This window comes from Melanostigma gelatinosum (genome assembly GCF_949748355.1).
Source record: "Melanostigma gelatinosum genome assembly, chromosome: 12".
Lineage (NCBI taxonomy): Eukaryota > Metazoa > Chordata > Actinopteri > Perciformes > Zoarcidae > Melanostigma > Melanostigma gelatinosum.
In genome coordinates, this window is record NC_136645.1 from 16,540,403 (window position 1) to 16,566,255 (window position 25,853).

Here is a 25,853-nt window from a genome sequence, read left to right on the forward strand (position 1 = left end):
CCACAGCTGGCCTCAACATTACAACCCTCCTTAAATGAAAACGGCCTTTCCTTCCATTCTGTGTTACATGCTCACAAGCTTTGACTTGCATAAGTCAAAAATGAACTTCGAGTTCTTTTGCATGTTCAAAGCTGGAGTAACAGCTGAAGTCAGACAGATTTGGAAACTGCTGAGTGGTTACATAATACTGTGAAACATCTACCTCGTGTCTGGAGCTGGAAGAGTCAGTGGAACTGGGTTTGTCAGAAGTGGAATGTTGTTTATAACAAATGGCAGAGGGATTTAGAGAAACTAAGACTGACTAGTGGTGCTAATCCCAGAGGTGCTCGGCTGGGTATTTGCACAGAGATCATAGGGCAGCTGGCAGAGTTTGTTTAGGCTTCAGTCCCTCTGCGGTGGTCCCGTCCAAGGGCAGCCTTTCATTAGACGTTAACCCCCAGTCCCCCTGCGGTGGGTAGCGAGGGAACCAGCAGCCTTCCTGAACGGTTTGAAGGCGACTGGTGGGCCGGGCAGCTCTTGAAACACTCAAGACAGGTGTGTGTTTGTATACCTGTCGTTGATTGACCTCCTCCTACGGGAGCCAAGCAAATCACAATAATTCATCCGCATACAGACATCCAGATAACTGCTTGGCCTTTTAAACTTCTATTACTTTAAATATGTTTGTCTTTAGTCCATTTTTTTTAGACCTCAGTGGAATGTATTGGCAGGATTTTCAAACCATGACCCTAAAGTTCTTGGAGTTGTCAGTCTTTGGAACTTGAGCACAGAGTAATAGAGTAACATGATGCTTGTAGCTGCACACTCTTTGGCCTTTCAGACGGGAATATGATAAAAGAAAGGTGACTTTCTGCCACGTGTTGCTGTGTTGCCTTTTTTTTCTTTTTTTTATCTCATCTAAATGGACTCAGTGTGCAACAGGAGGGAAATGGCTGCTTGGCAGATGTGTACAGTGGTGATTTCATCTGCGCTTTCAGTGAAGGCCTTGTTTGTGACCAGTGAGCCCTTTAACTGAACAGGAACAAGACAACAGCACCGACTCCAACCATAAAAGCCTTCTTTGCACCTTCGACAAAACAGTTGCTCCGAGAGCTCCTTCTGCTGTGTTTGTATCAGCTGATTGATCTTTTTCTTTAGTTCATGCCGGTATTGCTGCTGCTGTTGTCCAAGTCGTCCTTTGAAACACAAGTGTTTCTCAACGCGGCATCTTCTGACGCTCTGTGTGTGTCCACAATCTGCCGAGCTCTTGTATTCATTTAGATGTGTGTGCGTGCGTGGGGGGGGGGTTAAACAGTGCGAGGGGAAATTAAGTGAACTTTGTCTGCACAGAGGCGTCCAGATCTGTCCCCAGAGCCACAGAATCTCCACCACCATCCCCCCAGGGTGCTAAATTATTACCACATTTACACATTTATGTGGCCTGATTTGTGCCAGAGTTTGAAATCGAGTCTATATTATCCTGTTTGCTTATCGATCTGTGGAATGTTTTATTTTGAAAAACACAGCGGCAAAATATTGTTTTGGGAATTACTCACTGCCCGTTGTAGAAATGTACCCCCACGTTTCAGCAGCAGCATAATAAAGTGGGAGTTTGTTCTCTGTCTTTTGATCCGCCGTCTGAACTTTTGGCTTCTCCAGCTGCCTGCAAGGAGGAGCCTGCTTTTGAAATTAAAACTTTTAAAAGACAAACGTCGAGGCGAAGATCTTCTTTGCTGCATGTTAAATGATGCTTAAGCAAACACAGATCTCACGCTGCAGATGAGATATTCACACCACAGACCACGGCTGTTACGGTCAGCGCTGTGGACGGGCTTCACTACCCCCCTCTTATTGACGATCATTGGACAGCCGCAGAGACACACTGACTCCAGCCCAGCGAGGAAGGGGCTTAATCAATCAGCGTGGCTGAAGGAACACATGCAGTCTGAAGTGTTTGTGTTTACTGCATGAACATGTGTCTGAATTTGTTCCCCGCTCCTGCTTTTCTCTCGCAGGCCTGTGCTCACCGCTGGAAAAACGTCTACTACGACTCAGAGCACATCCTTCCGCATGGATACTGCTCCATCATTCCTCCCACTCTCCAGGGCGGGACGAAGCCGCTCATCCCTTGCTATGAAGGTACAGTCAGCGCACACGTTTGAACCCATATCAGCCTCTCACTGGAGATTTATTCCATAACAAAAAAAAGAATAAATTGGTCTGTTTATCCTTTTTCTGTGGTTACATTTTATCAGCACGTGATCTCTCTGACCTCTGATTGGTGTTCTGGCGGTGATGTCTAGTAGCAGCAGAGCCTTGAAGTGTGATCTCTCTTCCTCAGTCCAACACAAGTACTTTGGCAAGAGCCAGCTTCTGCTATTGAGGGGTTTGTTATAAGCCAAATATATGAGCATTTGTCCGGTGGAGATGGAGAGTTTGTAATCTCTACGCACCTTTTTGCCAAAGAAAAACATTTTCTTAAAGGTTTAATTACGCCAAACAATTTCGAAAGCACAGATTTTTTGGCTTTTCTAGAAATCGGGTGCTTTTAAGGAAAGATTTGCTTGCAAGATAGAGAAAGCTCGTTTTGTTATGATTGTCGTAAAGCCAATCCATTTGTGCTGCAGGTAACTTTCATCACGCACTGTCTACAGCACTAAAAATCAAGTTCCATTCAAAAAATGAAAGTACTGTATAAGCTGAACATGCCAATCTGTTCTTAATATGTTTTGATATGTGACTCACAGCTATTTATCGAAGCCCGCTTTACACCTTAATTGGTCTCCCAGGTCAGGATTTCACTTCCTTCTGTGTCTCTCGTTGCCGTCAGTTGTGGAGAAGTCAAGCACACCGTGCATGGGGCCGTATTGATATTGCATTTTTCCACAGATCCAAGCGCAATATTTTTGGAACCTGAGAGCAGTATGTCCCCCCCCCCCCCTTCCAAGTAAAAGGTCTTCTTGTTGAATGTGGTGTTGCACCCCTTCTCCCAGTCTGTGATCTGGCCCCAGACTCCTCGCGGATAGGACTGGGACTTTGACAAGCTCCATATGGAATGCAGGAAAAACTCCAGTAAATGCTGGCTCAAGCACACAGTGAAATCATTTGTGGTTTGTTTTTTCTTACAGACTATAAGCAGAAGTATGGGGAAGAGCACGGCTCGTGCCAAGCCGGGATAGCGGGAGTTTTCACGGAGGTCAGTAACGGTCCTTGTTCGTCTTCTTAATCCGTGTAATACTCTTGTTGTGTTCGTCATCCAAACTCTGTCGCCTGGACAATCATGGCACCTCGTCGGTCAATTCACTGTTTGGTAAACTGAGCACGTCTTCCAATGCAATAACAATTGCACTTCTTTGCATTTTGGCAAACTGATACCCCCTCCCCGTGCTCTTGAAGCGCTGGAAGACGGCTTGTTCAATAACCTCTGACCTAGGTAACGAACGCACCCCCCACAATCTACACGCCAGACTGTCTTAGCCTGCTTAGGGAGGCGAAAACCAGGATAACGTAATACCACTGGCCACCGTCGTATCACTCATTTCAGGCTAAAAACGTCGGTCTTCCCGACTACCGGATATCAACGGATTTAGGTGTGTGTGTGTGTGTGTGTGTGTGTGTGTGTAATAGGTGAGGGAGGACTGTATGTACTCCAGGGTGAACCCGCTCTAAAGGGCCACCGCTGGAGGAGGAACCCCGTGTGGTTGGGAACCTCGCTCGGTTATTAAGGGCAGCTTCAGGACCCTGGCCCTAACACCCCTAGATACCAATCTAACCCCTAGTGTTTCCTAATATACCTCAGCTAATGTCTAAACATTATCAACCAACACTGCAACATCACATATGATACAGTAGCAGAGCTTCAAAATCAATCTGAGCCAAGCAAGTTAGTAAATCACAACAATGATGAACAACACCATCTTAACCTTAGCTTGTAAGAATGTCATTCAGATCACATGTCTAGTACGTGTACTGCTGTCAGCCTATCGCAGGGGAAGAGCTCTCGTATCTTGAGGAGACTACGAGGGCCCCACCAGAGATGAGCAAGACTGGACTTTGGTTGGAATGCACAAAATACAAACCAGTTTTATTTGTTGTTTTTTTTACAAAAGGTTACAAAAATGAATAATAAAAATGAAATAATAGATCATACAAGATCTCAAATGTACCAAGTTCTCAAAAAGCTCAAAACCACCCAAAAGCTCATCCAGAAGCCCTAACCCAAAAAAGACCCCGATCCTTTCTTGTCTCCTCCTTCTTGTACCCGTCTCTTTTGCGCTTTCTGCAACCTCCGGGTCCATATAAGGCATACAACAGATCGTTCTTTAATCATTGGACAAAACAGTTCTCATAGTCGTATCCCTTCTGACACACCTACTTTTTAAGTTGTAATGCTTCTCTGCTGAAACAATAGATTGTAACTCATCATAGAAATAAGTAGATGATTAGCAGAGACATTATATATGTGACTGAGGGGGAAGTTTCACCCCAAATTGATAAAGAAGTTAAATGATGTGGAACATTCTTCAGTCAGATATACACGAGTACTTGTATCAAAGCAGCCAGCCCTCTGCCGACTAACTGCTGATAACTGTTCGCTGATGTTTCCAGAGGAAGATACAGCAACCGCACCTGACCTGGTGTGGTTCCACAAGATAAAACGTTGAAGAAAATATAAGTTTCCGTTACTCTATATACACATAGATGCTCGAGAGTTTTGTATCAACATATGACCTCATCCTTGGGTTAACAATGCATTTTTGTATCTTACTTATCTGTCACAACAGAGGAATACATTGAAATTAGAATTTGACCAGTTTAGACAGTTTGTTTGCTGTACGCTAGCAATATAAGTATTTCCTGATGTTGTCCGTGAGCGGCATGTTCTGCAAAAGACCTTTTCAAGTCTCGAATTACAGTTACGCTCAATTTGGCACATACAGTTAAGTACAGTGGACTGTAAGGGACTTAACAATGTGTCTCTGGAGCACAGCGTGGTGAAACCATTCTTACTGGTGAGAAAGAGTCTGTTGAAAATCTTATGTAATTTGATTTGTTCTCTTTTAACTTTGCTAAATAACATTGTTTCAGCTTTCTAGTTAGCCTGGTGCAAATCTCAAGCAACTCTACCAGAGCCGCAAACAACTTATCGATTAGTCAGTCAACAGAAAATTATTGTTTTGAACATTTATTAATCGTTGAGAAGCGAGAAACTCCAATCATTCTGTGGTTCGTTAAGTTGAGGCCTTGCTGCCTTCCTCGATTGTATATCATTGCAAACTGAATATCTTCAGGGTTTTGGACTGACGGACAAAACAAGACTTTTGAACCCTTGAGCTGTGGGAAACTGTGATGAACATTTTTTTCACTATTTGCTGACATTTAACGGACCCAAATGTTTTTCCTGTCACGGATACTAAAATGGGATCATTTCACATGATCTGCCTGCTAACTTTTCTTTGACTTGTGTGTTTCCAGAGCCTTTGAAAATGTTGTTCACGGCTGTTATGAACACTTAAAGCAGTGTATGACATCATGTTTTATGAATTTGTTTCATGATTTTATGAGTAAACCCAGATAAAAAACACAACATTACGTTTGTTTTGTGTGTGTGTGTGTGTAAGTTATTTTAGTCAGCATCATGTGAAAGCTTTAAATAACACGAGAGTGAAACCTTGTGGCTTTAGCCAAGAAAATATTCCATTAACATTGGATTCAACATAACGCTACTTTTAAAACCTTTTAAAACCTTAGAGAACATCATCAAACCCACAGACTGAGGACGTCAGTGTTGATCTGTTAAAGCAGTTGAACAACCCCACTTTAAAGAATGTGAAGAATTTAAAGAAAAGATGTCCAACTGTTCAACCTTATCCTTGTCTGAACCATGGTGCCCAGATGTTTGAGACCACAGCACAGGGGCTATTCACTGCTGAGTGAGGTCCTTACCGTGTTGTCACGTTTGTTTGAGTTCTCAGGCGACTGCACACGTCCTCTGAGACAGACGACACACTGTCAGGTTTGAAAACCAGGACTCAGCGAACAATGGCTACACTTCTAGGGAAGCAGAGCGTCTTAATTGCCGTGCTCTGGTCCCTTTAATATCCGTGGAGCATCACAACAGAAAGCTGTGAACAACTCATTTTACAGCTGTCAATTCTGCCCGGACTGTGAAGTCCTCATCACATCAAAGAAGGCCCCTTCAGCTGGCACGCCATCTGGCTGTGTGGTTGAGAGCAGATAACACGAACCAGTCTGTGGCCACTGGTTAACCATACGTTCACCAACAGCAGCACTTCTTTTCTCTTTGCTTCAGCACGCTATAGATGTGCAGAAGAGGGTGAATCACAGTCATGTGAATGAATGTGATTTTTTTCATTTTCAGGAGCTGGTTGTGATGGGGGCACCGGGGTCGTACTACTGGACTGGGACGATCAAGGTGTACAACCTGACTTCTGACTCTTTCTACAGCCCGAACAAAGAAGACGTTGACTCCCACAGATACAGCTACCTTGGTAAGAGCTTGCTAATGAGGGTGATTGTGTTGAATGTTAAAAATACAAGTGAAAATGTGCTGCAACGGATGATTGTTTCCAGGCTACGCTGTGACTGCTGGACACTTCTCCTCCCCTAATGTAATAGACATCGCTGCAGGGGCGCCTCAGCACAGCGGCAGTGGAAAAGTAGGCACTTCTTCTTCTGTCTTATTTCCAGCTGTTTGAATTTAAGTCATCTCGTGTTGCCTGCTACACTGATTTGCTTTTCTCCCGCACAGGTTTACATTTTCAAAATCGACGGTGGGTCTTTGGTGAAGAGCTTTCAAGCCTCGGGGAAAATGGTACGAGCCCGGATGTGGTATTCTTCCAGTGGTCTCTGGCAGTCCTGTTTCTAATCATTGAATTACATATTATGCTTTGAGGCCATTGTTATACTGTTCAACCATATTCGATTTGACCTGATCTGCCTCAGGGATCGTTTTGATTCTTGTGATTCGTTGCAACCGGCTGCTCTGATTGCTTTGTTGTCAGAGCTACCCTGTTTACGTCTGCCTGAAGTGTTTAGACAGCAACAGCGATTTAAAGAAGGAACACGCTTGCCAGAAAGCAAAGCCAGGGAGGTAGCTCATGCTTTCCATTCAGAGTAAAGAAAAGGAAGTCAGGGTGGCTTTAATGCTGGTACAGATACATATAGAAGGGGAGGTGAATCCAGTCAGAGCGTGAATCGTATGTCAATGGTATGAACTGAAGGAGTGTCTGTGATCTGACCCATTGCTCTGTGGCTCGGCTTGGTTCCAGATGGGCTCTTACTTTGGCTCCTCATTGTGTGCAGTTGATCTGAACCAGGACGGCCTGTCGGACCTGCTGGTGGGGGCACCCATGCACAGCCAGCTCCGGGATGAGGGCGAGGTGTCTGTGTACCTCAGCAAGGGCAATGTGAGTGAGATTCGTGGTTCAGCAGGAACATGAGACCATAACCTGCTGATTTATTTTACTCTGAACATTGCCATACTGTTATTATTGTCTGTAGTCTCAATTTTTAGATTTGCTCATGTTTGATTTCTTTCTGACCATGTTTATTATCATGAAATTAGAAAAAGAAAACCAGTGGAGCATTGTGAGACTCGGCTGTGAAATTATTTAACCGACCAAGACTAGGACCTCTGTTTCTACGTTTTGTATTCATGAGTTATTGCGAGGAAGTTGCGTGGTTGTTAAATTGTTTTGGATAAAAACGAACTGCAGTCGTGGCCAAAGAATGTTATCGGAGCGCTGCAGTAGTTTGCCTGCAGCGGTATACGGTAGGACATCTCTTTGCTGACGTTATCGTGGCTGCTTCTGTTTTCAGGGGGTGATGGAGGAAGAAGGAGTTTTGAGTGGTGACAATGCTTTCAACGCACACTTTGGAGAATGCATTACCGCAATCGGAGACATAGATGATGATGGATATCAAGGTCAGTACAGTAATAACAGAGTAGTGGTAACATTTCGAATGCATGAATCCATAAAGATGTTTTGTTACAAAACAGTGTCCACTTACTTGCTGGTTTTACCTCTCTATAAATAGTCGCTGTAAATAGTAATTCAATAACACAACCTGAGAAGTTGAACTGAAAGGCATCTGAAACGTGTGACAAGAGGTCACAAGTAGGCACTGGTTTCCGTTCAGGGGTCAAAAACCATAACAGGTTGGGAACCACCAACATACTAGGACCACACTGGATGTTTAACGTGTTTCAGTCCATTAAACATAATTCACTTGTGTTGACCAGTTGTCGTGACCATTTTTACAACCATGCCACAACTTCTTCATTTGCATGGCAGCCACTGCTTTTAATTGAGTTCACTGTGATGTGAAACTTGCAGCAACTTGCAGTAAAACCTGCTTGACATAGTATCCACTTGCTATATTGTTATTTCTGAAGTTAAATTGTTTTTGTGTATGGTGATACATTAAGAGAAGAGTCTTTAAAATGATCCTTCTGAATCAGCTTCTGCAATGCAAACCAAAACAAAACATATTCATTTCCTCTTGTGCCTCAGATGCCAGAGAGTCCTGAAATGCCACAAAAATGAGGTCTTTAACTTCCAAAGTACTGGTCTTGTCCTTTAACCACTGAACTATCTCTGTGCATATAAACCGTTTGCAACACTGGAGCCCCTAGTGAGCGGTCATAACCCATATGGGGGTCTTGTAATGGTCCACAAGTGGTCAATCATCTAAAATCCAAGCAATGGCAAACCCTTTAAATAGCATTCATTGCTATTAGAGTGAGATTTCACTTTAGTCATGAAACAAAACTATTTTGTCTTTCATCTGGTGAGTAATAAAGTCACACAGTTTATGTTCCCCACATCAGCCCACAAGCAATCGTTGTCGCTGTTTGAGAGTCTCAGTAGGTGCAAGAAAACCCGTCGTTTTCACAGACGCTTTGTTTTCATTACCCTGCGGCGAGGAGGCTCTTTAGAAAGTATTGCCCTCTCTCACCCTCGTGTGCATCGTGTGTCATCCAGATGCAAACTAAATCATACACACACACACACACTCACACACACACAGACATTTACACTGTCTGGCACTCGCATTGGCTTGGCTTTGAGGGCTCGACTTGGCGTCCGTCTCCCACTCGAGGCCGGGAGCTGCTGCCTGGATTCATCTCTGTGCAAGATACGCCTCGAGGCTTGCAGCCTGGCACAACGTCTCCTATTCGTGTGTGTGTGTGTGTGTGTGTGTGCAGAGAACGATGGCAGCTGGGAATCATAACTCATCCTGTAACTCGTCGCTGTTTGAGTGACGAAAGAGCCAGACTTGCTCGCCGACTGACAATCTATTATTTACAACCTAACTGCTGCTATTTCATTTGAAAGAACTAACTGTAGAAATCAGAATACACACAAGAAAACATTACTTGTTGAATTCTACTTCTACATAATGAGTTAATCATTGTGAGATATTTACAAGAAAACAAAAAAAGAGTGCCATTTGTTTACCATTTCTGCTTTGGTATGCTGCACCGCATGGCCTGGAAGTGTTTTGGTTTATAAAAAGAAAGTTTATATGTGGAGTTTCTGTGCAAATGGGATAAGGAGACATTGTTTCAGTGCTCTTGCCAGCACTTTATAGGCTTGTTTCCACTCTCTCAATGGTCGCACAAGTCTTTATGGCCACTAACGACACTTAACTGTCTATTAAGGCTCTTACTGTAACAGCTTGTTTCCCAGAGTTAATGAAAGCTTTTGTACGCATTCACAAACACACACAGTCACATACATGCTCATTCATTCCTCTGCCATCTTTTCACAGAAACACTTTTCTCCTCTATTTGTCTCCTCAGATGTAGCAATAGGAGCCCCTAAAGAGGATGACTATGGAGGAGCCGTTTATATCTACCACGGGGATGCCACGGGAATCATCAGCAAATACTCCATGGTAAGAACTCCTCCTAGTATCATACAACATGCCAATATCATGTCGGTTTCTTTATAGAACTAAGCAAAGGATTACATTTCGATTATCTTTCCCCTCATTTCTAGCAGTTCCACCAAAGGTTCACCTGCAAATGTTACATTTTGATGAAACCCATGCGTTCACCTTGTGTATCGAGCTGTTGAAATAGCGGATTGTGGTAAAGTCGCAGGTGGTGATGTTGCCTCGGGAATCCCCACGTAGCCCTGAATGAAGAGCAGGACACTCTTCGTGGGCTTCTTTTTATATTAGGGACTCAAAAGTATTTCAATCTTGAAATTCACCTGTTTAGCCGCCACATCATCACTACTGAGCTGTTTTGAAGTATAGAGTGAGAACCGGGAGGCGACTAGCTTAGCTTGGCATGAAGATTGAGGGAAACAGAAATCCACCTGCCAGCATCTCCAGGGCTCACTAATTAACACAATTTATCTTGTTTAAATAAACTTGCGTTAAACGGACGAGATGCAGTCTGACAATGAGCTGAGAAAACCAAACGCAGAGCAAAAACAAATCATGCAATGTTCTCCTTTTTCCATGTTGGCTCACATGTATAACTTGTATCATCTGTTACAGAAAGTGTCTGGGCGCAGTGTAAACCCTGGTCTGCAGATGTTTGGCCAGTCAATCTCCGGCAATGTGGACATGGATGGCAATGGATACGCAGGTAAGAGATGAATCCTTAACCACATCAGGAAGATGAAAACATCAAATAGGAAAGGATGACAGTATGAAATATTTGTGTCTGACTCTCGTGCTGATTGTGCAAAGCAGTGCACAGACTCGTGACAGAGGGATCTTGTTTACTGCATTCCACAGCTGACATTCAGACTTAGCCAGCATGACAGTGAAAGTGCATTGTTTGGGATTTGCAGGTGCAATGAATGCTGTCAGCAGATGTTGCATTCCCATCATGTCCTCTTTATGGCTTTCCAAATCAACCCTGTTTATGTTTTTGTTGCAGATGTCACTATTGGAGCCTTCATGTCAGATGGTGTGGTCCTGCTGAGGTGAGAAACCGGATCAGTGACACTGCACTATTTCTTTCTACTTCTCAGTGGTATTAATGTCCAGCCTTTCCCACGCTGTGTTCTTGTGTCGGTCAATGTGCTTGTAGAACTCGGCCTGTCATTACGGTGGATGTGTCCATCTTCCTGCCCGTCTCCATCAACATCTCTGTGCCGCAGTGCCACGAGGGCCAGCAGAACCTAAACTGCTTCAACGTAACCATCTGCATGCGCTTCAGGGGAAAACAGCTGCCAGGACAGATAGGTGAGGACAAATCCTGACAAGAGAAACCTCACCAAAGTGGAAGTCCACTCTGAAAGGGACACTGAACCACAACACCGAATAGTAAGCAAGCTAAGTAGATAATGGCTAAAAACAACGAAGTTCATCTACCACAGATTTGCAGAATTCAGAGTACTTGAATCACAGTTTACTTTTTGTGGCTTAAAGGAATAGTTCAATAAATTGGAACTTTTTCACATTAGTTGTCTTGCAGAGCTGCAATATTAATACCACTGGTATCTGTGTGCTGTAAGTTGCAGCGAGGGCCAGGAGGAGGCAATCACCTAAGCCCAGTATAAAGACTTGAAACAGGGGAAACAGCTAGCCTGGCTCCCTCCAAAGTGAAAAAAGCTCCTACCAACACCTCTAAAACGAATAATGAATACGTTGTATCTCATGTGTTTAATCTGTACAACCAGTCATGTAAAAACAACACGCTGTGGTTTTACTGTGAGTTTAGCGCTGTATTTCTTGTCGTCCAGCGTTGGGGCACTGTGACTTTCTTGAGTCTTGACGTTGCTGTGAATTTTGAAAATGAATCTCAAAAGCCATACATCTCAGTCATCATGTGTCACTCACTGGTGTTGATCATATTTAGAGTATATTTTAGTCATTTAGTGTTGTGAGGAAGTGCAATTCATACTCCTTGAACTTATGGTGCTCATCTAAATGGGGAGAATTTGTAAACATGCTCATGCTGAGTCATTCTCCCCGTGCTCGGAGACGGTCGGTGTGGTTAGCCTTTGGCCTGTGAGGGGGCGTTTGGCCGATGGCTTACCCTCCATCCTTTGCTAAGTCGAGTGCTGAGGTGCAGTCCTGTTCCAGTGTTTGGGTGTGGTCATTCACAAACCCCCAGGGGAGCAGGAGCCCTGTCGTTAAATAACGACTGCGTCCTGGCTCGCGGCAATAAAGCCTCTCTGTTTAGGCGTCTGGCAAACGCCATGGAAAGTGTAGCACTATGTGTTTGGTGACTCCCTTTAATGAAACCTTCCTTTGCCTCCTCTGGAGTGAGCTCACGGCGTTCCTCTGTTGGATGCAGGAAACAGTAGGCTTTGGTCCGACGAGGGCGTGTTTGCCAGCCTTCTCACTGTTTTTACCAGAGTGACACCCTCTTAAAGCAATTACTCCAGACTGAGGCTGATTCATTCAGAGGAATGGCCAGAGGCCCATATATGGTCTTCTCGGAAATGTTGTTTGTGTTTGCTTCAGGTTCATGATTTCTCAATTCGAAAACTTCAAGGTTTGAAGTTGTTGTGTGTCTCAATGTCACTAAGACCAGGGGTGGAACCAGCAGGAATGTTGTTATTGGATGTTGTCTTTCACAGTAATGCTGCTTCTGCCCCACCAGCTGGGAAATGACTTCCTGTTTTTGTTGTTAATATTTGTTATTTGTTAAATATCGGCACACAAACCTCGTTTTTATTGTATAAATTCAGTTTTAGCTGACATGAATACGTTGGTTGACGTCTTTGCTGGCTTGTGGATGAACGATAAATTCTGCGTCTAGTTTCAAGATGAAATTGAAATTCTTCATTGTTCAAAGCCATTGCTTTTCATTCAGCTTTTCATCGTAGTAGCAAACCTATCGGCAGATCTACTGACATTAGCTCTGTTTTCATCACACCATGGCACAAAAGGCTCTCGTTAACTCAAAGTAATATCAGATGATGAGACCAAGAAATGTCAAACATGTTCCCATCTTCCCTCTGACTCACAAAAATGTCGCTGCAACAAGCGCGAATTTATTTCTCCCCATGTTTTGCTGGCAGTTAGCAGAAAACCAAACCCTGCATACTTGAAGTGTTTCTCAAGATTATCTTTTCTCAAAGAACCGTCGCTGTCAGTTGACGCTGTTATGAGTAACAGTGCTGTCGTCTCTCGTCACAGAGTTGATGTATAACGTGACAGCTGATGTGGAGAAGCGACAGAAGAGCCAGCCTTCCCGGGTCTACTTCACTCAAAGCGGATCTCAGATCAGCCAGATGAGCCAGCAGATCAGCTTGGACATCAACAGGGAGGAGTGCCAGCGCTACACCGCCTACGTTAAGGTAAGGTCGGATTGCCCGGTCTCGGCGCTGGCTGTGTTTGTGTTGGGTTGTCCACGTGCGGCTCATGTCCTCAGCTGAACTCTCCGCTGCTTTCACATAACCTTGGGGTGTGTTATGAGTTATTTGCTTATGTGGTTTGTTTTTCTTTCTTTCTTATCTGTTTTTTTTTGGCTTTTGGTGGGAGCATCAAAGTCTGTATGTTTCCAGTTAAAGTGTTTCGACAGATCAAAACAAGAGGTAAATTAAGATGTCAAGATACTGTAAGGTCCATCACATTATCTCATAGTGTTGTCGGAGCAGCGGCTGCTGCAGCTGAAGGCTACGGATCAGCAGGCATCTGCTGGGAAGCTCTTAGTGTCACCCTGCTGGGTGAGGTTAAAGGTAACAGCCAGGCTCTTGATGGTTCGTGAAACCATGCTGCTCAAGTGTGCGTCCGATAGAAACTGACAGAAACAGGAAACAGAGTCTCCTTTGGCATCGCATAGTCCCTCTATTGTGCTCCTCTGTGATTTACTCGTGGAGCCTCAGAGAGGGTCCTCGTCCTGAGGGCACCATCCATGTTTCACCTCCTCTAATGCGGAGGCCCACTGCAAGGCCTGTAAATTTCACTGGCATTCTTCACTCTGCTCTCCAAGCGCTTTCACCGCGGGAGGCTGAGCTGCCCACTGAGGGGGGCTGTCATTACCACGCCTGCCTCTCTTCCGTCAACCCCTTCAGACTGTAATGAGCGTATATCACACAGAGCAGATGCAGCAATGAGCTCACTTTATTCATCACAGCATGCGCATCACACTTATCGAGGTTTATTCACTGACGTCTGTCATGTCTTTATTTAGGCTCTTCAGTAAAACCCGGATAGAAGAATTCAAATTGAATATTCACTTCTCTGTCTTAGTTTCAACACAGAGCATTAAGAGTAGGGTAAGTAGGGCGTTTCTTCCCCAAGTAAATCGGACATTTCAACACTTGAACCAAACTTCTTTGTGTGGGCGGGCGAGTGAATTATCGCCCAGTCGAAGCTCGTAGCGGCCACATATCCATAGCATCTCTCTGGCTGTGAGATAAACATACTTACACTTTAAGTGCCGTACATCAGGCCAGATGTTACATCAGGGGAGAGCCGTATTTTGCAGCTTTAGGCCCCAATGTTGCTTGATGAAATAACACTTTGATGTTGTTAAAGGTATAGTTCTTTTTCGGGAGATTTTGGGACACGTTTTTGCGGATTTATGAGGGATCATGTGCCGACGTTTTTCCATTGCAGAGCGCAGTAACTTATTTAAGTGTTCAACTTGTTGTTTTTACGTTTCAGTTTTTGTACGAAGCAGCAGTAGCGGTTGTTCCCCTCTGTTTCCAGCGTTTATGCTAAGCTAAGTTTACTGTCTCCTGGCTCCAGCTTATTAAAGGACATAAGAATTGTTTAACTCTTCCTTTAAAACATTTTTCAGTTTACAGATGACGCAGATAACATTACATCTTTCGTCTGTAGGAGTATTTGGATTGGCTTGGCTGAGGTGTGAAGTGCAGCATGCTTGCACTCTAGCTGTGCGGATTGTCGTTTTCTTCTCCATATGTAGCAACAAATTCCACCTGCTCAGCAGCTAAAAGAAGAGGTGAGATTCCCACAGTTACCATAAGCTGAAAAGCCACACAGGACGGTAAAGGCGTGGTGCCCAAATGACCACTTTGCCAAACTGTTTACAGGCTGAGTGACCTTAGATATGTATGAAAGGGGGCAAAGATTACGACCTAGCAAGATAAGTGTCTGCCATGAGTCCTCATCATCATAAAGTATGTGTTTTTATTGCAGAGAAGAGCTAAAGAATCACCATAATCAGACGTGATCTGGCTCCGCTCTGAGATGAGAAAAGTCTCCATGCCCAATCGCATCATTTATCTTCCTCATGTGTCTGCCCACATGAGCCAGTCCTCCCATTCCCCAGAAGAGGTATGCTGATGCAAACCAGCTGGTTGCCTGACTGCATCCTTAAGGGTGGGTGGTGGGGTGTGGGGGGTGCGGGATTGTGCACCCCCCTGCCCCACCCTTCCCTCAGCTAAAACACAGCAGGGTGCTGGGCTGCTGTTGTGTCAACAGCAGCTGTGTGCTGGCGCTGCTGATGGAAAACCCTCACGTCAGAGTTGATTGCTCAACCCCTGATGCATGAGGGCCGGTGGAAGCGGGCCATGAGCTATTCTGAGCCACTCTCACGTTTGAAACTACGCTGACCATCTGTAGACCCCATTTGTTGACTTCATAAATGATTCAAACACTTTAAAAGGACCTCAGTCAACAGCTTAAATGAATAAGGCAGGGTTAAAGTTGTATGTGTTCTGATTACTGTACTGTACACGCAGCAACAGGACTGGAACAGACACGCTCAATTTTCACCATCTGAAATCGAGTAAAAAAAGCTTGACTGAAATCATGTAGTGTTGAGAACACAAGAGCACAGTTGGAGTTATTCAGAGAGCACAGACTACAGAAGCTAATAATTCAGTCCCTTACTTTTTTTTTCAAGAGTAATTCCTCCTGAAATGATGTCTTTTCCAGTTGATCATTTTGAACATGTTTTCATTGGCATGGGTCTAACCGCATACCAGTCCTCCAGATGGTCTTTGTTTGGTTATTTTTAGCTAAATAAACTCCGTGCAGGCCTTTCCTTCAGTTGTACCCCACATTGAGGAAGGATAAACAGTTCCTCATAGTGATGACTGATGAATGATTCGGGTTCAGATGACCAGAGGTGCTGTGCGCGTGAGACGGCAATGAGTCGTTTAATAAGAGAGCCGCCGACTTTAAGCGGGAATTCTTCGGTTTGATGTGTTGCATTTAGTCATTTTGTACAATTGGCATGTTACCCTTCTGCAGTATGGTAGTGTCTCAAGTCTTAGTGAAACAGCTTCACTTGACCCCTCAGCAATTAAACTTCATTATAGTGGCGTCAAGGACGGAAAACTGGAGCAGTTCATATTTGAATGAAACAGGTAACTTCTTTCGCCTGACTTTTGATATGCATTTAATGATATACCAATAATCGTATGTAGGTTGGGGATAATATGGAGCACCCTGTAGTAGTTGGAGGAATGGCAACTTAAAGAGTCACCAGGGAAGACATTTTAGTTTTCGGAGTCTACAGCCTCACTAGCGACTCAGTTTGCACGAAACACGATATACAGCTGCGGCAAATGGGAATGCCATTAGTTTTGCAGGTATTTCGTCATAAACTAAACTGTTAAAAGGTTAAAGGATCACCAAAGTCGGTTCAATTCATCCTGATGGAGACTCGAATGGCTACGCCATATATCATGACAGTCCACCCGATAGCTGTAGAGACGGAAAATGTCAACCTCATGGTGGAGCTAAAGGAAACGTCAGGGTATCGCCACAGTCATTAAGGATACATCATCTGGGAACCATGAATGTCTGTACAAAATTGAAAGGCAATTCTTCCAAATTGTGTTGATATATTTCAGTCTGGACTGAAGTGCTGGACATTGATATGGCCATAGAGCCAGGCTGCCAGCATGGCTGAACAAAACAAACTAAAAATGTTTTCAGATCATGTTCTGTGCTTTGTTTGTGCATGTATGCACGCTATATGTTAAATGAAGGACATCAGTGTCTGTACATTTAAAATACCACAGGTGTAATGTCAACATGACATTGTGACATACGTCTTACTATAAACTATAAAGCATTCATTATTTATAGTATCAAGTAGGATTTGGTTGGAGGTTGGCTGTTACTGCTCAATTGGCTTTGGTCTTATAAACACATTTAACTGTTTCTTTGTTCGATGTCCTGCACGTCTTCTGCGATCTACTCATCTGGTGGCACGTTTACGTCTCGTGAGAGTTTACCGATCGTGAAGTACATTTTTTAACTCCAGCAGTCCAATCACAGCGCAGTGCACGTGAGCCTTGAAATCACGGCAGGAGCCAATTCTATTTGTGGTCATGAGTGGTGTTGTGTAGCTCTGGAGAAGCATCGCAGTCTCCAAGGAGGAGCTAAAATAGGCATTTAAAGCCCAGCCTGTGACAGTTTAATTTAGCTTTCCCCACCTCTTTCCTCTGGCCTACATCCCACTGTATCTCATGTCTCCATTACATTTGCTTGGCACCACCGGCGTATTTAAAGGCCCACCATACTTTACTCTGCTGAGTGCTGCTGTTAGTGGGGCAACTGCAGGATGAACATCTATCTGTCAAAGCTAAATGCACTGAAGCCCTCACAAGTCTCTTATGACTGAATGGAAAAACTGGATACATGTTGGATTTGAGCAATACAATGCAGGAGATTATCAGACTGGCTAGATGAGCTGATGGATGATGGTCTATGAAGTTACAGAATGAACCAGCTTGTCAGAATTATTACCTCTGCAAATGCAATTGAAAGGAGCGAATGTTTTAACCTGCCTGCGTGTCTGCTCGTTAGCATCAAAAAGCGCCTCATTCATATCTCATTTGACTAAATGTGATGGACAGGTCCGTCGCTGACATGCTATATTCTGTTAGAAAACAAAGCCAAGAAGACAACAACAAGCATATACTGCAGCTTTACAAGCTAAATAACATCTCAACGATTGTATTCTGTTGATTTATGCATCGTAAGCTCTACTTGTATGTAGTTGTACCATATAACAAGCTGCCTATATCCACAAATGACTGACTTGTGAAATTCGGCTCGAGCAAATGATAAAGTCAAAATAGTTGAACAAAAATAATTTGTCAATTCATTGATGTGGTTAATCCTTAAACATATCTGCATGTTGTCTTGGTCTTCTTCGACAGTAAACTGAATATCTTTGGGTTTTGGGCTGTTGGTCAGTCAGAAGACGAGATCTAAATATGTCAACTTGGATTTTGGAAAAATGTGGCGAAAAAAACCTAATTTCAAGCCTCATAACATTGAAGTGTTATCTTAATTTACTTGAATTTGGCTCCCACAAAAGTAACTGGCAGACAGTGTACTGCCCTGTTCTGTGATTGGCCACTTACCTGATAGTAGTTGAACTACATTACGCAGTGAAATCCACTAATCTGTTCCCTCCAAAGACGTCAAAACAAATGTGAAAAATGATTTACTCTTACTGTTTGACCGAAGTCTGCTCTGCATAGCCAAACGGGACACCCTGGAGAGTAAAGCAGAGCGGGAGTTCCTGTCGCTGGATCCCAAAGAATCTCCAGTAAGACAAAGTCCCTCAACACTGTCTGGCACGTGGAAACCCAGAGCGGAGCCGCCGCCACACTGCCTGCTTTGTTTGCCTCTTTACAGTTCAACAGAAACATGCAATTCCCTTGATGCCGTTCCCCCGGTTTCATTTACCTCAGGCCAAGAGAGCTGATACAATGAAAGTATATAGCAGGACGGTAATCATCTCCAGCTGTCTTCTGTTACACATGGCAGCAAGTCTATTTATAAAGACTGTAATGAAAAAAAAAGGGTAAAATATATGAGCAGTGCACTGCGATAATAAATCCCGTGGAAAATGACAGACACTGTCATGTGAATAAGTTCAGCGGAATGCTTTTTCTGCAAGTATTCGTGTTAATACCATGTACTGGATACCAAAGAAGAGCAATTCAGGTTCATTCTAGCTCAGGGTAATATTTTGGTCAGGATTTCCCTACATGGTCGTGTCAGAGTGAACACTAAACTGTTCTTCTCCAGGCTTGTTTGGGGAGCGCACAGCCGACAGACTTTTGCTCCAGTAAAACAAGTCAAAGTTTGCATGAAGTTCCTTTCATGCGTGTGCAGAGAAGATGTAAGTGAGGGTTTTTTTGTTGTTGTTTTTTTTGCTGTGGCCGCTCATTAGACATGCTCTGTGTTGTTGCCATAGTAAATGCATCGCTGTTACTCATATCAAGACTGACTAAAGGTTGGGCAGATTTGATGATTTGTTGATTTTGGCAGCTAAGCACGCTGGGCAAAATGTTTCCGCAGTCTTTTGGCCGCGATGCTGCCACACGATGCTACCGCAAGGAAACGTAATGGGTGGCCAAGTCTGACCACAATGAAAGAGTTTCTCTTGCCATGATTCCCACTTCCACTGCAGAGGAAACGCGTATGTGTGTGCATGTCGGGTCAAAACGTGATAAGTGTGATGGGGCCTGTGCTTCACCACACCAGGATAGGACCATAGGCCGTGATTACTTCATCACTTGGCATCGTCACCACGCTTCCTTAGCAACCTGGCGGCGACCCCGTTATCATTTCCCACTACTTGACCCGTTTGTTAAAATTAGTGTATATTCCTGACGTGGTGACGTCCACGTCAAATCTGCTTCCCGTGTAAACAGGCGACATCCGGCACAAAGGAAGTGGAACAAATATATACACAAGACGTTTGTTTATGTCCAGGGGAGACTGTAACCTGCCTCGCTCAGGTGGATTTGACTAATTAGTGTTGCCATGCTGCACTTTTATCAGGGCTTTGTCTAAAAACAATGGCTCCAACAAGAACAGTGAAGTAAAAGTGACCCAGATTTTGTGCACAGTGACGAAATAGGCTGCAGGAAGCATCTGGAGACATCCTCTATCACCAGGATGAAGCAGACACACAAACACTCTGAACTCCATTTTGAAAGCGGCACATTTTGAGTTGCTCCTCATTGCTGGTATCTCATCTATCAGCGGGTCGAATAGCAATTGTCAGCAAACGCACGCAATTACAGTGTTGCATTGTTTAAACTGTCACGACATGAGGCAAAAAACAGCAGCTGTGAAATGTATTAAGTCATCTTCATTCTTTTGGGAAATGTTCTTCTCCAATTAATTGTATCAGAGTTCAGACAACAAACTTGCTGTTTATGCACAGATAACGTTCATCAGGATGTTGAGGGGAGTTCATCTCTCAAAGAGGAAATCTTCAGATGCTTGTTGTTGTTTCTAAACAGCAATAACATTTCAGAAACTCTGGTGCTTTTAGTTAGATGAGTAAAACCCAATAAAATCACTGAAATCACTCCTTACTTGCTACCTAGTGCATTATATTCTCAAGACTCAAATCTGCTTCCTTAAAAGGATCTCATCTGGATTCCCCCCCCCCCCCCTCAGCACTAAGTCTGTTCTGCTTCTTAGGAGAGCCGTGCGTTTGTCCTTGTGGTGACTCCGAACCATCAGTCAGGTTACAATAGAGGGGTGTCAGCGAGGGGTTAAAGGTAGCTAGACGTGACGGGTCGAGAATTTGGGGAATGAAGAGGTCATAATGCAGAATCCGTTCGAGTAATTCCCCATCAGTTCTGCTCCTGTTGCTGCTGACCTTCCAGAGCTCGTCTTCGGGGTCATTTCCAGAGTGAAACGCCTTCTAATGCTCTCAAATGAGACGTAGAAAGATACTGAAAATAGCACAGAAACAAATAATGTGTGAGGAGCAGAACAATGTGGGAGTTGAGCGAGTTGCAACTGTTATATGAGGGAACACATCTGTGTATTTATAGGAGGCTGGCCCAGATCCAGATATGAAACAAATCCAGCTACAGTTAGCATTGGTGTGAAATCAAGTTGTTGTTGATGGAATGTGGTATATAAAAAAAAAATAACACGCTGAAGAATGTGGTATGTTTGAGCAGTAAACCTCTTCCATCTGCCAATTTCCAGCGGGGAAGTGAGGCACCTTTCTCTCCTCCTTTATGAATCCCAGCTGTGGTTTTAACTGTCCAAGGGTCAAATGTTGAATGCCTTCTTCATGATGCATGCGAGACCATAAAAGTTTCCTGTAATTTGTCTTTACGTGAACGTGGTTTTAAAAAGCAATAAATTCAACAGACTTGGATTCTCCAAGGCGAACGGGATGTATATCTCCTTATCTGCACCCTGAGGATCTTTATCTTCACTAAGGGGGGCATTTTACTCAAAGTATGATGCAAAGAGCTTCATGTTTCTGTTTGTATGTTTCGGGGGGAATGTTTTGAAGAGCATGTACTGTTGTGTGCACTTCTGCAAGTGGATGTTCTTGCTTGCATGCTGCATTAAGAGCAACATGGTATTTATTGGTGTTTAGTGGTGATGCAGCCTCGTGCATGACAGTACACATGGTGTACGCTTCCTGTCAGTTCAGTGATGGTGCCACAGTGTCCGCGTGCCACAGTGACCAATGACATATGAGTCAGAAGGGGTTTTCTGAATGCAAATGTTCATCCACTCCACTGTTTACTTATTGGTCCATTTACTCCTAATTGCAATGCGTGTACAGCCTTGTTAATCCATCCAGTTGTTTTCATTTCTAACTAAATTAGCTCAATATGCAACTTTATCCCTGGAGTAGCAGCAGCAGCAATAATAACATGTTTGCTTTTGTACTACAGACACAATGTGCACTGCCGTGTTCTCTCTTTCGTGAATCTTGTCAGTTTTCTGGGAAAAGTGTGTTTTGATCCACAACAGGTTGTGGAGTTGCAGTGTGTGATTTATCAGGTTGGTGCCTGAAGCTGGACAGACATCTGAGAATCATTGCCTACTGCTGACATCAGACGGGCTGCATTCTATTCCAGTGGTTGGAGTAAACATGGCTCATGTTGAATGGGAACCATTTTCAAAGGCATACTACATACAATTGGTATGACTGGTAGTCTGGCCTTTTCGGATTACTCAGAATAGTTTGGTTTTGGACATGCTGAAGGTATTAAAACATAAGTGCATTTTTTTGTTGACTTGTAACTTTCCCCCAGCACACGGGTGATTCAGAACATGGTTCGTTTCACTGATTCATGTCATTGTTTCAGACATCTTGCTTCACAATGCAACATGTTTTTATATTAAAAATGGATGAAAGAAGTTCCCGCAAAAATACTCTCGTAACCCGCTTTACACTACCTGCTCTGCACCAAACAACAGACAGACACAGGTAGCGACTAGCTGGTGAATAAAATTCAGCATTTAGCAGCTAAAGTAGTTCCCTTATGCGTCGGAAACCAAAAACAGAGCTAAAAGAGATATTAGACCTCACATTCACCAGAAACAGGACTCTTAATGAATGATAACGTTGCTTTCTGGTTCCCTCGCACTGGTCTCATCAGTTTCGTTTTCAGCAGCAGCTGTTTTCAGTGAAAACGCTGATAAACTACTGACTGTCCGCCAGATGCCCATCACCAAACAGCAGACAGGAGCGTTTAGCAGGTAAACAGCCAGATATTTCCCTCCAGAGGCAAAAATAGAGCTTCTATGAGAGTTAACAGTGGACTTACATTCACCAGATGGCCAGAAGCACCACTCCACATGAATGCTAATGTCTGCCTGATGTGTAAATGAGCAACTATTTGCTAATACAATATAACCTTTATGAGGTGATAATGTGTCAGTGTTGGGTGAACAGCTTGTTCCGCTGCCCTCAAATGTCCAAAAATAAATCACATAATTCTAAAATAAGACCAGAAACATGACAAAAATACATGTAAATCAACAAAAAAAGAACCACAAAAATGACAAGAGGCAGACAAACACCTCATTTGAAATGACAAGGCTATGAGGGCAAAGTGGGGGGTGCAGGAACTGAACAATCGAGGCACACTTAAAGAAAACAGCAACAGGAACAGCACATAAAGAGCATAACAGTAAACAATCACCAGGTTTAGAGGCAGCGGCACTCATTCTCACAAAGAGGTCCTTGACAATGTCCTTGAAGGAAGTTTTTCACATTTTTGTAAAAAAAAATATCGCATCACTGACAACAGAAGTGAGAACTGAGGATCTGGATCTTTGGGGATTTCCTCTGTATGTGAAGGACGCTTGTTGTGATATGAGTGAAGTTCATCGGCGATAAATCAAGTCTGAGGGGATTTAACGGATTCTGTTAAATATGAAGCGGAGTCATGGGATTTGTTAGTAGATGTGCAATCTGTTCTGGTTTATGAATAGAGATTGAGATTGTTTGGTGCCAAAGCAGGTACACACTCTGATCTTTCTGTCATGACCCACGTTACCAGAAAGATTGAGGAGGACGAGGATCGTTTCCACAGACGGAATGAAGCTCTTCATACCCGACAGCTCTACAATGGTTTGACTAAAACAACTGGACGACACGCCTTCCTACTCCTACGCAGTTTGTCATTCTAGGCTTTTCAACATCTGCTCACCGATTCTGAGCTGAGCAGCTGCTGTAGTTTGACCTGAAGTCAATCTGGCAGAGAGATAACACACTTAAAAACTTAAGCAATTGTCTCACTTCTCGACTTTTTTCAAGGACAACCTGAGATAAGCTGCCAAAGTGCATGTCTGCCATATGCTGCAGGCATTACTGTAAATACTTTCAATTTCAAGTTGTCTCCGTGTGTCTCAGGGCACACGTAACCCCAACCTTTCACAGGCTGAATCCATTCATCACTTAACTAAAAAGCTTTTTCCATCTAAACCAAGATTCCCGGGCGCTTCGCCCTTTAATGAAATGGCCTCAACCTGCAAAATCATCCAAACATCCATTGTCCTTAAAAGGAGTGCTGTATGCTGTGTTCCACTCACAAGTTAATAAAGACTTCCCATGACCAGGCGATGGTTTCGCTGAGAGAGGCGCTCCCGAGCGTTTCAGCCAAGCACGAGGCGTTTCAACTGAAGATCAGAGCCTTTTTTGCAGCCTGACGTCATCCTCCCCTCACCCACCATGGCGGAGCTGCTCTGTGAGCACGCAGGGCCAGTTTGGTGCGTTGCCATCTTGTTGATCAGATTAACATGCGAGATGTCAGCGCTTGCAACACAAGAGTATAACTGGCTCAACCAGTGTTCAGGGTGAAATCTATATGTTCAGTAAAGTCAGATGAATTCACACGGTAGCAGTGTTGTTGCTCCTAAAACATGCATGCATGGAGCACATACGTGTGCGAAAGAGTCATACAGGCAGCAGAAAGGGAAATGAAGGGGAAAGAATGGATGGTAAGGTGGGAGTCATGCTCTGCGGTACCAAATAAATGGGCCCTGAGTGTGAACATAAACACTGAGATAGTATTTTGGCAAAGACCTTGTTCCGCAGAGAGGGGCTGTTGTAGGTGAAGGTTTGAATCCCAGTTGTTTTCTTTCAAAATATATACGTAATGGCCAGCTGTCCTCCGTCCTGTGAGTTAATAGGAACATGCATATCAGGGGGGAAGACTTTGTATCACGTGTGTCATAAAAGATTGCAACTGCTGTAACATGGAGTTTCTTTTGGTCCTATAGTTGAGAATGTACAGTTTCCAAAATGTGGTGTGAACTGCTGGAAAACAGTTGCTTCCTGCTGAGTTCGCTGGCATCTCTGCAGCATGACTGAAACCATTAATAAGATATTTTGTCCATGGGATGATGAGAGGGTTCAGAATATTTTTAAGTGGCCGTGATGGAAATTTACCTTTTCTTATTGGCAGTATTTCCGACTCAAAGGACACTGTGAAAACAAAAATCCTTCATCGTGTTTAAAGACACTAATATTTGAAACCTCCAGTGTCAAAACAGACAGTTTTTCTTCAGACTAAAACTACCTGATAATCAGACTAAATGACTGATCTGTTCATCTTGCTGACGTACTTTACAGTCACCGTGGAAGCGAGGAGCAGTTCTCACCATTGTCAAATAAATATGCATATTGGGTTGGGTGTGTTATTTCTCCATGCCGAATGACAGCAACCTCCAAAGCTGCATCCATTTCATTCACGCTTGTCGCCATTGTCCTGTCAATGCATAGGTGTGTCTATGTAACTCGCTAGCTATATAGGAAGATGACATCCACAACGTTCAGGAGTATAGACTGAGCCCAGCGTCAGACCTGTTTGAAACTCTTGAACAACTTATGTTGGACATTCAGAGATCTGGAACCATCTGGAATCAGAAATCCCGGAGGGGAATTGGTATGTTACAGTTGCTCTTATATAAGAATAAAGAAATATAAGAAAATTAGAAATAAATGATTTTTGTAAATATAAATGATGGACGATGTAAGATGGAAATGATGTACATAATGCTAGAATATAAAACACAATATATGAAGAGAATGCAAGTAAACAACAAAACCAAGCAAGGAATCGAACCCACACAACATACAACCACTGTGTAAATAAGTGAAAACATGTATTTGTAGTTTATTTCATTTCTAAGAGGACAAATGTTTTATTTCTTCCTTCAAATGCCGTATACTATTGCTTTAAAACACGCAGAAACTGATATTAACCTGTAGTTTTATATGTCCACGTTCATTGTCATGCTTTTTGGCCCACCCTGCTGCCTCTATATTTAAATGAACACAGTGGACGCCTTTGAGAAGAGAATGACCGGTCACAAGCTTCACCAGCATGTGAGGAACAGTTGCTGCGTTTGTTTCCATAAAGTTATCGGTAGCAGGCAGTAAACACCAGCCTGTGTCTTTCTCAGCTGCAGCCCAGGAACTCCTCTGTTCCATAAATACAGGAATTAAAGGCACGATCAGGAGTGAGTAGGTGACTGGGCCTGGGGTGTGGACACGGGTGGGGCAATTGGCAGCATTGATCAAGGGATAATAAAAGCTGAGGCCAAGTGTTACCGGGACGGCCTCCGGCACCTCTAATGTGAGCTTGCTGAGAGACCTGAGAGCTCTCCAGTCAGTTAGCGGTGTTTCAAGAGGAAAGTGACCCCGTACG

At 43.6% G+C, this 25,853-nt stretch overlaps 1 protein-coding gene across 1 annotated transcript in view; it reads left to right on the forward strand.

Annotated features, from left to right (window-relative positions):
• itga9 (integrin, alpha 9) overlaps positions 1-25,853 on the forward strand; it is a 45,268-nt gene that overhangs the window by 2,006 nt on the left and 17,409 nt on the right. The window contains exons 4-15 of the mRNA XM_079280682.1: positions 1,995-2,118; positions 3,108-3,175; positions 6,362-6,491; positions 6,574-6,659; positions 6,752-6,814; positions 7,272-7,409; positions 7,822-7,927; positions 9,809-9,903; positions 10,516-10,606; positions 10,904-10,949; positions 11,057-11,211; positions 13,117-13,277. Of these exons, the coding sequence (XP_079136808.1) occupies positions 1,995-2,118; positions 3,108-3,175; positions 6,362-6,491; positions 6,574-6,659; positions 6,752-6,814; positions 7,272-7,409; positions 7,822-7,927; positions 9,809-9,903; positions 10,516-10,606; positions 10,904-10,949; positions 11,057-11,211; positions 13,117-13,277 (1,263 nt within the window). The remainder of the gene's footprint in view (positions 1-1,994; positions 2,119-3,107; positions 3,176-6,361; positions 6,492-6,573; positions 6,660-6,751; positions 6,815-7,271; positions 7,410-7,821; positions 7,928-9,808; positions 9,904-10,515; positions 10,607-10,903; positions 10,950-11,056; positions 11,212-13,116; positions 13,278-25,853) is intronic.